Source organism: Panthera pardus, unplaced genomic scaffold (genome assembly GCF_024362965.1).
Source record: "Panthera pardus isolate Hobbes unplaced genomic scaffold, ASM2436296v1 HiC_scaffold_21, whole genome shotgun sequence".
NCBI lineage: Eukaryota > Metazoa > Chordata > Mammalia > Carnivora > Felidae > Panthera > Panthera pardus.
The window spans coordinates 643487-656582 of record NW_026526777.1 but is presented as its reverse complement, the minus strand read 5'-3'; the positions used below and the strand labels follow the sequence as shown (position 1 = coordinate 656582).

General features: G+C 55.5%; 3 protein-coding genes and 1 long non-coding RNA gene across 30 annotated transcripts in view; 1 reads left to right on the top strand and 3 right to left on the bottom strand.

The window, feature by feature from the left end:
- Positions 1-139: 139 nt before the first annotated feature.
- On the bottom strand, positions 140-3218 carry AQP10 (aquaporin 10). The gene is given in 6 exon segments (XM_019431412.2): positions 140-847; positions 1299-1516; positions 1764-1882; positions 1981-2118; positions 2643-2769; positions 3111-3218. Coding segments are annotated over 6 exon segments (909 nt in total). The 5' UTR covers positions 3216-3218; the 3' UTR covers positions 140-645.
- HAX1 (HCLS1 associated protein X-1) lies at positions 140-9734 on the bottom strand. 2 transcript variants are annotated; one of them, XM_019431414.2, is made up of 12 exons: positions 9622-9734; positions 8894-9156; positions 8529-8722; positions 7994-8045; positions 7763-7869; positions 7544-7634; positions 7202-7391; positions 2643-5692; positions 1981-2118; positions 1764-1882; positions 1299-1516; positions 140-847 (listed from the first exon to the last, which is right to left on the bottom strand). In XM_019431414.2, exons 1-7 carry the CDS (start codon positions 9672-9674, stop codon positions 7306-7308), a joined length of 846 nt encoding a protein of 281 aa, XP_019286959.2. In that variant the 5' UTR covers positions 9675-9734; the 3' UTR covers positions 140-847; positions 1299-1516; positions 1764-1882; positions 1981-2118; positions 2643-5692; positions 7202-7305. The 2 variants fall into 2 exon arrangements, with proteins under 2 accessions (XP_019286959.2, XP_019286958.2); XM_019431413.2 differs by lacking the exons at positions 140-847; positions 1299-1516; positions 1764-1882; positions 1981-2118; positions 2643-5692 and having other exon boundaries at positions 7147-7391; positions 7982-8045.
- A 168-nt stretch (positions 9735-9902) lies between these two features.
- Positions 9903-10960, top strand: LOC109256284 (uncharacterized). Its single transcript, XR_002075571.2, has 2 exons — positions 9903-10150; positions 10243-10960. It is a non-coding gene; the product is annotated as an uncharacterized LOC109256284 (long non-coding RNA).
- UBAP2L (ubiquitin associated protein 2 like) overlaps positions 10629-13096 on the bottom strand; it is a 39697-nt gene continuing 37229 nt past the window's right edge. For 6 of the 26 annotated variants that reach the window (XM_053908682.1, XM_053908687.1, XM_053908686.1 and 3 more), the window contains 2 exons: positions 12710-12907; positions 11427-12304 (listed from right to left, as the gene is read on the bottom strand). In XM_053908682.1, coding sequence (XP_053764657.1) covers positions 11858-12304; positions 12710-12907 — 645 coding nt within the window. In that variant the 3' untranslated portion in view covers positions 11427-11857. The other 20 variants (XM_053908692.1, XM_053908711.1, XM_053908701.1 and 17 more) reach the window with 9 other exon arrangements.

The following is a 13096-nucleotide window of genomic DNA, read 5'->3' as shown; positions in this document are numbered from 1 at the left end:
AGGCGGGGGGCGGGAGGGGGGTTTTGGGGAGGGGGGAGGGGAGGAGAGGCGGAGCCGCCATCTTTATGCGGGGCGGCGGAGGGGTCTTAGGCCTTCCGAGGCCGCGGCCCCCACCCCAAAAAGCCGAGTCAGCCGGGGATAGAGAGCCGGGACGTTTTTATTCGGAGGAGAGGGGGCCGGGGGCGCGTGGCGGGGCAACGAGGACCCTCCCCCCAGCGCGCGCCCCCGGGCCGGGGCCCGCACCCCTCTCCGGGAAGGACGGCCGGAGCGCCTGGGCACTGGGCCGTGCCTCAGTTTCCCCCCTTGAGCCCCCTCCCCATGTGGGGGAAGCCGCCCCGCGAGGGCAGCGCGGCCGCGCCGAGGTTCTGGGGCCGGGAGCCCGGGAAGGGGCCGAGCTCCGCGGGAAGCGCCCCTCCCCCGGCCTCCCCCAGGCCTCCCCGGGCGCACCCTCTGGCGGCCGCTTTGAGGCACTGTGTCCGCGCAGGCCCCCAGGGTCCGAAGACCTGCCGGGGTGTGGAGGGCAGCAGGGGCCTGGCCCTCCCAGTTCGTCCTCCCAGTTTGGGAGGAAGCCGTCCTCTGGCCACCGTCCCGGATCTGCGGCCCCTCTTCAGTGTCCACAAGCGAGGCCAGGGCTCCGTGTCGGGATCAGAGCTCACGCTGCGGCAACAGGGCAGAGGCAGGAGTTTCCAGGCCTCAGGCTGTATGTTGGGCAAACTCTAGATCCAGAGCCGGCTCTGACTTCTCCTCGGGGTGGTGGAGAGCCACCAGCAGCTGGTATGTGGCTGTGCCAAGAGTCGCCCCCACCAGAGGGGCCACCACAGGCACCCACCACCAGCCATTACCAGCACTGCAAGAGAGGGACATAAGGAAGGCTTCAGGGGGAGTCCTCTGGCCTCTCCCTGAAGGACCAGGGGCAGTAACAAGAGAACCTCCCTAAAGCAGCCCCAGGGGGGATGGACGCCAGGAAGACCAAGTCTTGGCAACACAGCACAGCGGTTAGGGTTAGAGAGGAGCCCCCAGGAGAGCTCGGTCCAGCCTCTTGCCTCAGGGAATTATGTGAATATACCCATCTTGTGATGCGGTCACAATGCCAAAAGGTAACAGGACAGACGTGCCTGAGAACACAGCCTCTACTGTTTCCGGGGAAAGGGTGGAGGAGAGAAGAAGGGGTGAGGGAGAAAAGGAGAAGCAGGACTTAGATGAGGGGCACTGTCCTGAGTCCGCGAGGACTAGGGAAGAGGAGAGAGCTGGGGACCCAGACTCAGAGGTGTCAGGGGAGGGGCGAGGCTGTCTCTCACCTGAAGACTTCAGGGCCCCAGCCAGCCACGTAGGTGAAAAGCCGTGGGCCCAGGTCCCGGGCAGGGTTGAGTGGGAACCCACAGTTGGCACCCAGGGATAGCCCGATGGCCAGGATCAGCAGCCCCACAGCCACAGGCTCCAGACCTGCAGGCACTCCCTTGTTCCGTGTGTCCAGGATGGCCAGGATCCCCACAATCAGGATCCCCGTGCCCAGCACCTTGGAGTCCACAGAGGCAGAGGGGCCCCCATAAGCTGTCAGATGACCCAGCTGCCCCTTCTCTCCCAAGCACCCTAGGCCACCACCTCATGTCCTCTGACTGTCCAACACAGGCAACTGGGGTGGGGGTGCTACAAAGACAGACTCAACCCCATATCCCACCCAGAGCCCGGACAATAAGTCGTCTGGGAGCCCAGGGGACAAGGGCAAAGACTGGGGCCTTCCCAGGTCTCCCCCTCACACCTACCTGATCCAGGAAGCCATTGTTCAGGGACAGGTAAGGGGCAGGATAGGTGGCAAAGATGGAGGCTGTCTCCTTGGGGCCAGTCACCGTCAGGTTCCCGCCTGTATAGTTCTGTAGGGCATCTGCAGGAGGCAGGGGAGGCTCAGGACTTCCATCTTTGTCCATTCAAAACCATTGCAAGGCAGTCCTGGCCACACCCAGACGGCCCCGACCCTGTTACCCTAGTAGACAGCATAGGTGGCTCCAGAGGCACAGAAAGCAGATAGAAGCTGCACCAAGCAGTAAACGGGGAACTTGGCCCAGGGGAGGCGTCCCAGCAGGCACATGGCCAGGGAGAAGGCTGGGTTCAGGTGGGCCCCTTCAAGGATCGGGAAGAGAAAACCAACATCCATTAGGTGTGGCCTCCTGGTGCTCACCAGGTCCCGCCGCTGTTGCGTCACAACTCTCAAGGCAGATGTTACTTGTCCCCACCGGGTGAGCGGCTCAGCTCAAGGACATTCTGCAGCTTGCTGAGCTCACACAGTAAAGCCCAGGGTCTGCCCGCTCTTTCTACGACGTGTTTGTGTCTTGTGATGGGGCTCAAGGCAGACACACTGGCCACTGGCACAGCATGTGTCTGGGGCACAAGAAGGTGAGGCCCCGGGGCAAGATGACACCGAGGCCTTCAGGCGGGGGACACAAGAAGACAGACTTACCCTAAAGCCTTGCCACAGCTCCCTGCCTAGGTGAGTGGAGGAGAGAGACACGGAGGGGAGGGGAGGGGCTGGCCCGGGCCAAGACATATCTGGGTCCAGGGCACTAGTCAAGCTCAAGGAGACAAGTCCATGAGTCACCGTCACCACACACTCACACATGCACGTGGCCAGACCCCACCCTCCTCACCTGAAACGTTACCACCCACGTAGATGGCTATGGTCACGGCCAGAGAGCCAGCCAGAAACATGGTGAAGAAGTTGCCTTTCGTTTCTCCACTGGTGACGGCCTGGGCTCCAGCCCCCTGGGTGAGCAACTGGTGGGGAGAGGGAAGATGAGGAGCGGAGGACCAGGAATGGGGAGCCTGGAAGCCTGGAGCAAGGCTGGGAAGGGGAGCGGCTGAGAGAGAGAGGGCACCAAAGTAACAGCAGGGGTCAGCAAGAAAGGGGGAGGAGCAATAGAGGGAAAGGAAATAGAGGAGCTGTGGGGGAGGAGTGAAGACTGGGAAGGGAGAGATGGACGGGGGCTGGAACGGAAGGGACAAGGGCAGGGACAGAGATGGTGCACAGTTGAATGAAGTGAGACACCAGGATGAAGAGATAGAGGCAGAAACGTCCGCCCTCCTCCCCTCTCTCCTTCCCCCGTTACCCGGCCTACCATGAGCACAAATACACCCAGAAACTCTGCCAGGCACTGCCGGGCCAGGTGGCTGCGGATCCGGAGCCGGCCCTTGACGTCGGCCAAGGGCTGGCTATGCAACATGGTGGGGACACCTTGTCTCTGGCTGCTGCCACACAACCACAACCACCGCCTGCCAGGGAGCGGGGGAATGATAAGGGAAAGACTTTAAAACCAATTAGCGCAGCGCCTGAACAGCAATGTCTGCACACGTGTGTAGGCGAGCGAGCGCAGAGATAGTAGAGATAACGGGAGAATGTCCAAGGGCCGGCTCTTGGACCAGAGCCTGGAGTTTGCCCAGGCTGTGTCTCTTCCATCTGTCATCCCCGTTCCTCCCGGGAGTAGCCCCCTCCTGTGCCGATGGGCCGGTGGGCCGGAGGAAGTATCCCGTGCCAGCCCTTGGCAACCTGCTCCCGCCCCGCCCCTGGTGATCTGGAGAGCCTCAGGACTCGCCAAGGCCGCGCAGCTACTTAAGGGAGACGTCTGAATTCCGATCCAGACCTTCTGACCCTCCGTCCCCTATTGCACAATGTCACTCGTGTGGAACATGAAGCTTTCCCCCCTGCAGAACGCCACGGGCATCCAGAGAGGCTGGGGTGAAGACCGGAGACTGCAGAAAGAAAACCCACTCACGCGATGCTTGCGCTTCCCTCGCGCGGAGCCCCACCCCGGTTAGAGTGCCCTAGCTCTGCCTTGGCTCCAGACGAGCGCTTCACACTCGCACCGAGCCCCACCTCCCTTTCTCGGCACGCCTGTCACCCCCAGATTCCGCCTAACACACGGCAACTTCTTGGTTCTTATCGCAAGCCTCCAGTTAGGTTCATCCAACTAGGAGTCAACTTCTAGACGCTGGAGAAGCGGTGGTAAGCAAACGCGTTGCCCGCTCTCCTAGAGCTTATGTGCCGGTAGGTGGAAACACGTACATTTACAAAATCCCGTATATAGTTCACGAGGTTCTCGAGCACTGGGCCACGGGCTCTGGCACAGTCCCGGGCACATCTGTTCACGATACTCCTTTACTAGGTTTCGTGGGTAAAATGCTCTACCCGGATGCCCTGTTTGGGACCAATGCACCCATTTCCCAGCTGCTGGGAATATCAGATGCTGATTGCACACAGCTGCTTCCCTCATGGCAATGCCTCCCGTGGCAGGAGACGCCTCACCCAAGGTCACACGCCCTCCTGTGGGGCCTGTCGACGACGGTTGATGCAGGACACAAAGACCTGGCCTCTCCGTCTCAATATGGAACGACCCTGAAGGGGCCACTCCAACTTCCAGGTTCCCCACGGGATCGGCTGAAGCCTCTCTTGTAACCTCGTTGCGTGTCAGTTTCCCCGTTCGCCTAACCTTGCCTTCCTCACTTCCTTACAGGTGCATCCCGCGAGCACTAGGACTTCCCGGTAAACCTTGTTCACGTAGCTTCTCGTTGGGAGTCTTTCTCCAAGGAACCCAATTCAAGCCCGTTGGTTTCAGACGTGGTTCCACAAATTCTAGAATGAATCTGGGTGACTGTTCACAGTCTGGCTGACAAGAACCCACGGTAGTAGGTAGAATACTGATAGTCTCTAGCTTGCCGAGGTGGGACAGTTATTAAAATTGTCAGCAGTGGCCAGCTGCGAGGGGTTACTGGTTGAAAGGATACGCGTTAATGGTCTCTGCGGCAGTTGAGAGCCTGAAGGAAACAGAAACTAAGTCCACAGAACTGATCACCAAGTCCAGGCAGACTGTGAAACCAGGTGGCCCCACGACAGCCCTTAAGGGAAGCCTAACCTATATCCAGTGGGCATCAGAGTGGAGGGCCAGCTCCAATGTTAATTGTTGAGAATGAATTCTCAGCCCCGGGCTTCCTATGCCAAGGCTAGGTATTTTAGGACCCTAACCTTGAGGAGGTTAGGGTAGGATCCCGACATTTGAAATAGGGACATCTGGGTAGATGCAACTGAGAATCTTGAATCTCGATTCCTCTGAACCCTCCCTTTAGATTTTCCCTTTGTCTCGAGCGTTCTGAAATAGTGGGTTTATTTTCATCCTTGGTATTTAGCATATGGTGGGTCTTTCAGGTTAGAAGTAAATATTCTTCACTTCTGGGATATTTTCTTGGTCTGTTTCATCGATGGTTTGTACCCTTCCAGTTTTATTTTTTTTCCTATTTTCTTTGAAAATAATCTTTTTCAATCGAAGTATAGTTAACATATAACATTACTTTCAGGTGTGCATTGCTGCCTGTTTTCTATATATCTATTACTTGGTCTACCTTCCTGGAGAGTTTCTCAACTTTATCGTCAGAATCGTTTTATAGATTTTCATTTCTGCCATCACATTTTTTTTAACTCCCCAAAGTTCATTCCTCTTCATAGGAGTATGTTCTGGCTGTATGGACGTATCCTCTTATATTTCTAAAGACATTAAAGACGTATCCTTGCTAAATTTTCATCTCTCTGCAGACTGTTTCTCCCAAGTTGCTTCTTTAGTTTGTATGCGTCTCCAGCTTTCAAGCTGTGAGCCATCCACAGATGTCCGCTAGTCTCCAGCTCCGTGTGTTTCTGTGATGCTCTGAAAAGCTGGTTAGAAAAATCAATCGCATTCTTACACGTTAGAAGTTAGAGAGGGGAGAAACAAAAGTGGGAGTGTATGTTCTACTAAATACAACTACACAATTTTAAGATGTGATATGGGCACAGAGGTGGACAAATAGATTAACAGAAAAGATAGACCCAGCACAACGATCTGTGTGTATAAAATATATTTATAGTATCTGTATATACATATGCATATGTACTTTTCCAACTAGAAAAAAACAAAGTCGGTCCCCTGATTCATAGATTCGTAGCAAATAGGAAGATACATTACAGGTGGATTTTAAAACCAAAACGCAGGGGCGCATGGTGGCTCAGTCAGTCAAACATCCGACTCTTGGTTTCGGCTCAGGTCATGACCTCACAGTTCCGTGGAGCTGAGCCCCACACTGGGCTCCTTGCTTTAGCTGTCCCTCTGCCCCTCCCCCGTGCACTCTCTTTCAAAATAAGCATTAAAAAACAAACAACACCTAAACGTAAAAAACAAACCTAGTAAAATCCGTGAAGGAGAAATAAAGGAGAGTGTCCTTTCAACCTTGGGTGGGGAGGTGTCTAAATGACACAAAGAGCACTAAACATAAAGAAAAATATAAACTTTGCTATGGTAAGTCAGCTTCTGTTCACCAAAACATATAATAAAAAGACAAAATTTCATCAGTGTGTATCTTCTTTGTTCTTGTGATACGTCTCCTTAGAAAAATCCCTTTATCGTGTGTCGTTTTGGTAAAGTTTTGAGGAAACAGAGGTAAACATACAAAATCAGCCCCTCCCAGCCACAGTACTAAAAGAGTTTTTAATGAGAAAAAAAATCTAGTAATGTTCGTGCTAGTTATATTTTCTCCAACATAAAGAAAAAAAAAAAAAGAACATAGCCAGTAAAGGAAGAAATATTTGCCAGTGTATTCCCTCAAATTCTCTCATGAACTGCCCCATCCTAGGGAAGCAGCCATCACCCATTTCCACACGGGCTTCCTCTTTTGAGAATTTTTTTTTTTTTAATTTCTTAAATGTTTTTATTTATTTTTGAGAGGGAGAAAGAGAGCGCCAGCAGGGGAGGGGCCGAGAGAGAGAGAGGGAGACGCAGAATACTAAGCAGGCTCCAGACTCCAAGCTGTCAGCACAGAAACTGACGCAGGGCTGGAGCCCACGAACCGCGAGATCCTGACCCGAGCCAAAGTCAGACGCTCAACAGACTGAGCCACCCAGGTGCCCCCCCTTTTGAGAATTTGTGCATTCCCCGATAGAACTCTTCCTGGAGTTGTCTCTATAGTTATCTCTTCCACAAGAATAATCTACCGGGGACCTGACCCTATTTATCAAATCAGGGTTTGGAAGCAGAAAAAAGTTAAAGAAGAAGGCGGCCGTGGGCCAAGATAATCTGGGAACCCCTGGATGGTGCTAGAAAGTGGAACAGCCTGGACAGAACTAAGACCAAAGAATTAGCATAAATAAAGGTTTTATTGGTCACTCTGGGTGAGTCACATACTGACATACCCCCAATTCACTGCTCCGCACACCCCAGGCCGAGGTGGCAGGAGGAGACACGGATGGTGAGCGAAGCGTGGAAGGGATCTGAAGGCCGCTGAGGCTTAACAAGGCTACCGGGGCCGGAACCAGCGTCCTAGGAACAAATCCAGGATGGAATAGGTGTCATCCAGGCCTGGAGGTGCTGGTGATTCTGGATCTAAGGAAGAAAGTGATACACAAGGACACACTAAATGAAAGAGGATGAGCAGAGGACAAGGAGAGGAATAATATTAAAGGCTAGAAAAGTAAGGGTTCCCCTTTCCCAAGGAACTAAGAGACAGACCCTTTTGATTCACACTCTTCACTCACCATCTCTAGGGCCGCCGTCTGGTTCTTGATGGGTTACTGTGGTCTCTGTCCGGCCCTCACTGTCCACCACAGTTCGGCGCTCCTCTACCGTCTACAAGGAGAAGCCCCGACCAGATCTCTAACAGCAATAAAGGTGAGCCCACTGGTTTCTTTACCTAGATCGCGCTCTCCATGGCATCCCCTGGCCACAGTTCCTTTTACCCCTCTCTTCCAACTCACCCCATCTGGCTTAGTGATCTTGGTTACAGAGACGCTCTTGAAATAGGATTTGGGCTGGGGCTGCAGAACTGGACCGAGGCCCTCCTGGGAAACCTGGGAATCAAGATCTAGAAGGGCACAGAGAGGAAACACAAAATCAAGAGTCCAAGGGAAAGAAGGGGTCAAGTGTGGCAACAAAAACTTCAGAGGAGAAGAGAGGGCAGGTTAAATGTCCTCTACCTCCACACTCACCGTTGTCTTCTCTGGCTCTAGAATGGGGGGTCATAGGCCACAAATCATCAAACTGCAGAAGAAGGCAAAGGAGGTGAAATGATACCTTTCAACTTGAAATTTGAGAGGTCGTAACCCAAAGGTTCCAACACTACCTTTCCCTGGGAGAGAGAATCCCACCTAGGACAGCTTTTGTTTTACTCATCTCTTCCTCCTTCCTACCTGTTTTCTCTCTTCTTCTACCAAGAAAGCTTTCCTGAATGGACGCTTTCTATCCTTCCTGACAATCCTGCCTTGTCCCAGAATTGTAACAGACCAGTGATTTTTTTTTTTTTAGAGAAAAAGCAGAATCCCCATCCCCTCTCCCTCAACCAACCCCCCCCCCCCCCCCCCCCCCCCGCTGCCAAAATCCTACAAGAAGCTTAGTATAGAGAACAGATAAACACACTAAGTGGAGAGCCTGGGATCCCACCCCGTTAGATTCTCGCACAGCTGCCAGCCCTTGCCCTCCATTAGCTGTCTCCCACAGGCTCTCACTCCACCCAGAAGCACTCACCAGACCAAATGGCCTCTGGGAGCCCCAGTCCGGCGTTGGTTTGGGGGATTCACTTCTTGCATCACTCTCCAAGGTCCCCCCAAAGATCCTGGGCTGGTGACTATCTGGATACTTAAGCATTGAGTCCCGGAGAGTCTGTCCCTCCTGCCGTCTCTCACCAGGTGTCTCTGACTCAGGACCAGGACCAGGAAGTTCTGCAGAAGGTGGCAGATTGGTGCTGGGGGTGGGACAGGACTTGGGCTCTTTGAAACCTCAATATCACCCATCTTGTCACCCCCCCCCCCCAACCCCCAGCGAATCTTGGCAGGCTAATGTCACCCTCCAACCCAGCAGGAACCACAGGTTGACCGGGGACAGCCACACACCAGGAGGGCGGGAAGGCAAGGTCCAGGCCCCCATCTCGCTGAAGATGTTGTTAAAATCCTGTATTAGGTCATCAAAGCCGAAGTTATCATGGAAACGCATCCCTCCTCCCGGGCTGAAGCTGAAGCCGAAGCCAAATTCCTCCGGGGGCTGCGGACCCTCAAACCTCGAGCTCCCACGGCCCCACGTGGCTCCTTCTTCTTCCTCTTCTTCATCATCCTCATCTTCATCTCGAGTCATCCCTCCAAAAAAGGGGTCTCTGTGGCTGGGAGTGAAGGCAGATCGACCAGCAACATTTTAGTACTTTAAGCCACAAAGTCAGCTCGTGGGCGGCAGAGCGGGACGCGAATCGGGTGTGCAGAACAGAGGTGAGGGTTGGAGGGCTGGCCCTGGGTTTTTGTTCGCTTCGTGGGTGTGGATGTGTTTTCTACGGGAGGCCGTCGGCTTTTTGCTTTGTTTTCGTTTCTATCAACGCCAGTCCTCACCTGGCGGCCCCCCGCAGTGACCCAGGGCCCTGCTCACCTGCCCACTGTCCCCCCGCCCGGGCCCCTGTTGCATCACCCCAGACCGCGGTTATCCCCGCCCCCGGCGGCCGCCCAGCGCGGCGCCCTCAGTCCCGCCCGCAGCGGGTGACGGAGGGCGGAGGAGTGCGGTTTCCCAAGGACTGGGCGTTAGGGCTCAAGCTCCCCTCAGAAGACCCCACCCTCGTCCGATCCCGACCCACTCTAACCTCCGAGGTGGAGAAAGGCCGAAAAAGCCCCGAAAGAGATCAAAGAGGCTCATCCCCGAGTAGGGACTCGAACCCGCGGACCCCACCGAGGCCCATTCGCACCCGGCGGCAGCCTGGGCCCCGCGACCGGAAACTGAGCGAGGCGTCGGGCCACTTGCCGGAAAGCAGGGCTGCGAACGAGCACACTGTCGCAAAACGGCCGTCAGCGCGGCGCGGGCGGGGCGGACAGCGCGACTGGGTCCGGGCGGCGGGCGGGCGTCCCGAAATCGCGTCTCCCGAAGCTCGCCCGCCTCACGCGCCGCCTCCCCCCGCGCCGCCACCGGATGGCCTGGGCGCTTCGACGGCGTGAGGCTGCGTGGGGCCGGCCGCCGCCGCCAGGGGGCAACCGCCGCCCGCGCTTCTGGTCTGAGTTCCCCGGTCGGTCTCGGTCGGGGACGCGCGGACCTAGCGCTCTCCCGCTAAAGGGGTGTCGTTAAGCGGAGTCCTGAGCCCACCGGGCAGGCTCTGCGACCAGCAGGGCAAAGGCTCGGTGAGAGGGCGAGGGGAACCCAGGGAAGGCTTGCGGGGGGGTGGGAGTTTGGAGCTGTAAGTACCCCCCTCTCCTGTCTCTGAATTTTCCAGCCTGCCGTTCCCTGCACCCCCCCCCCCCCCCCCACCGGGCCCCGGCCTTGGTCTCCAGACCCCTCCCGTACAGAGAACTGCCGAGAACTGCTGCGCTGACCTCCAGGTTCCCAATCTGACAGCTGCAGGTCACCCTGCCTTCTCTGCAGCTCATTTGCCCGGACCCATCTGCATTACACTTGGGTTCTTCCAAGCCGTTTTTTCCAGCTCCTTCTTAATCCTCTCCCTTTCCACCCAGTATCTGCTCCCACTCCCTCCACAGCCCGAAATCTGCTGCAGATGAGCAGTTTCCGGAGGAGATGCGAATTTGGGTGGTTCTTTCTAGGCTGTGAAGTTCTTGGGGGAGGAGGGCAGGGAATTCCCTTAGAGGAAAATACTAGCAGCACTTTTAAGGGCAAAGAGCTCTTTTTATTCCATGGCCTTCGGGGAGCCTGGAGCCCGCTAGAGGCCCGGCTGGTGTGTGACGCTCATTCACCAAGCTGGTCACTGACGAGACTGAGGAAGTCCTAGACGGAGCAAGAATGGGCAGAGGCTGAAGGTAGAGGTTTTCTTTTTATATATACAAGACACATTAATCCATTAAATTTGAGGACACAGTACAAAAAAAAACAAAAAACAAAAAACACTTCAACTAATTCATCTGACAATGCTGTTCATATTCATGACGCCATTTTTTTGTTGTTGTCTTGTTTCCTAATAATAAAGGAGGAGACTTAGGGCTGTTGGGCTGATATATATTTGGGGGTCCCCCCTCCCCACCTCATCCATACACCACCAGGGTGAACAGGAGGAGAAGGAAGGCAGGGCCCACAGCAAAGTTTCATAATCTTGAATGCAAGGGGGGAGGAAGAGAGGAAAGGGGGGAGGGAAAGGAGAAAATACAAATCCTATAATACATACAACAGAGTGGGGGGTGGGATGGGAATGGACAGACATGAAGCTGAGGCATGGGGTGGGCTGCTGGGGGTGGGGGGGGCAGCAGAACCCCCCCCCCCCACATTCCTTTCTTTGATGCCGTTTCCGTAGTTGCCAGGCTGAGAAGCCCTCTCAGAAGATGGGACCAGGAGAAGAGGCTCAGGGCCTCAGTTGGCCCCCCAGCTGTAGCTGTTGTAGGCAGACTTGTTGGTCTGGGGCTTCTGCGGGATGGAGCTGGTCTGGCTACGTTGCCCGCTGCCCGTCTGCAGGGAATGGGACGATGAGGAGGAGGAGAAAGGTGTCTAGTTAGTGGGACAGATCTGTGACATCTTCACATGCAGATCTGGAAACTCTTGCTCTCCCCTTGCTTAGAGAAACTACTCTGAAGTTTACTTCCAAACCACAGGACATTTAATTTCTATAGCTGCTAGGGTGCCTCGGACAGGGAAGAAAGCATTTCCAGCCTTTAAATGGGGGAACGATGACAAGACAGCAGGACACCTTTCAGAGACAAGACTGTGAATGAGTCCTACCCACTTTCCACCCCACCTTCTCCCCTACCCCCACTGCTCTGAGAAAAGGCTACTCTCTCTAGAGAGTTATGGCCTCTTGGAGATGAGTGACAAGATGATTTCGTTTTCGTTGATCCCACGAATACCTCAACTGGGAAGGCTGTCTCTGACAGCAAGGCAGCCCTTACTTATCCCAGCTCCCCAGCTCCCTGGGACGCAGGAGAGGTCACCTGTACCAGCCCATGCCCCCCCCCTCCCCCCATGGCACAGCGGAGAGCCCATTTCAGCCAAAAGGCAAGAGAGACAGTCTGAGGCCCCAGGCTCCAGACGCTGCCCCAAGAATCCGTTCCGATCCAGTAACCAAGTGTTTCCAGAGTCGCGGAAGGGCAGAAAGAAAAAGAGGGCACCGGGGAGGGGAGGGCAAGAGAGGAACAGGAGGCCAGAGAGCTCAGCAAGGTGTCTGTGTCTGTGTGTCCTGATCTGTGACGGTGCAGCTTTTTGTCTTCGAGTTCCCTGAGGCTGTGGAGGTGAAGTGGGGGCCGGGAAGGAGTGGGTTCAAGCACATCATCATTCAGTTTCATTACCTGCTCCTCCTGCTGGCGCGGGCAACACAGAATCATCTGCAAATATGGTAGCTGAGGCAGAACCAGGATATATGGAAAATAAAGGGACAAACTTTGACAATAGAACTCCACCATTAGAAGGGAAAGCTACAATGTTGGGAAGGGGGGAGGCCGGGAGAGGTCAGAGGGTAGGTGTGACCCAGGTCTGATGGGATGAGGGCAGCTGTGCTACAGGAGGTAGAGGAGAAAGGCACCGAAGGAACCGGGCGGAGAAGGTTTCAGCCCGGCCCCTTCTCTGACCGCTCCTCTGCCGGCAGCTTGTGTCGTGTGCGCTTGTGTCTGTCTGTGCTGTGTGCCCATGGCTGGCGCTGGGAGGGGTGGGTGAAGGCGGTGGTGAGGAAGGGTAAGAGAAGGAAAGGGGGGAGTTTCAGGGGACAGGAAGGAAGAGGAAGGGAAAGGAGAGGGGAGAGCTATTACCTGGCCGTCCTGCTGCAGGTGGTGGTGGAGGATCTGGGAGTGCGGCTGCTGATGGGGGGTCAGAATGTGCATGAAAGGGGCAGGTGGGTAGGCAGCAGCTGTGGCTGGATTGATGGGCCCCCCGCTTCCTAGGGCTGAAGGCAAGTTGAAGGAGGCGGCAGGAGTGCCGGAATGAAAACCTTGTTTCTCGAAGGACTGCTGTCCAGGGGGTGGGGAGAGACAGCAAAAGGGGTCAGCAAACCAAGCCCTGGACTCTCTGAGCCCAAGCCCTCCACCCACTGAGGGCGGCACGCAGCAAAGGAGGCGCACCGCACCTGCACCGGGTGCCCGGGTCTGCCTCCGCTGTGCTCTTTGGGAGCCGTGTGATCCTGACAAAAGTACTCCCTC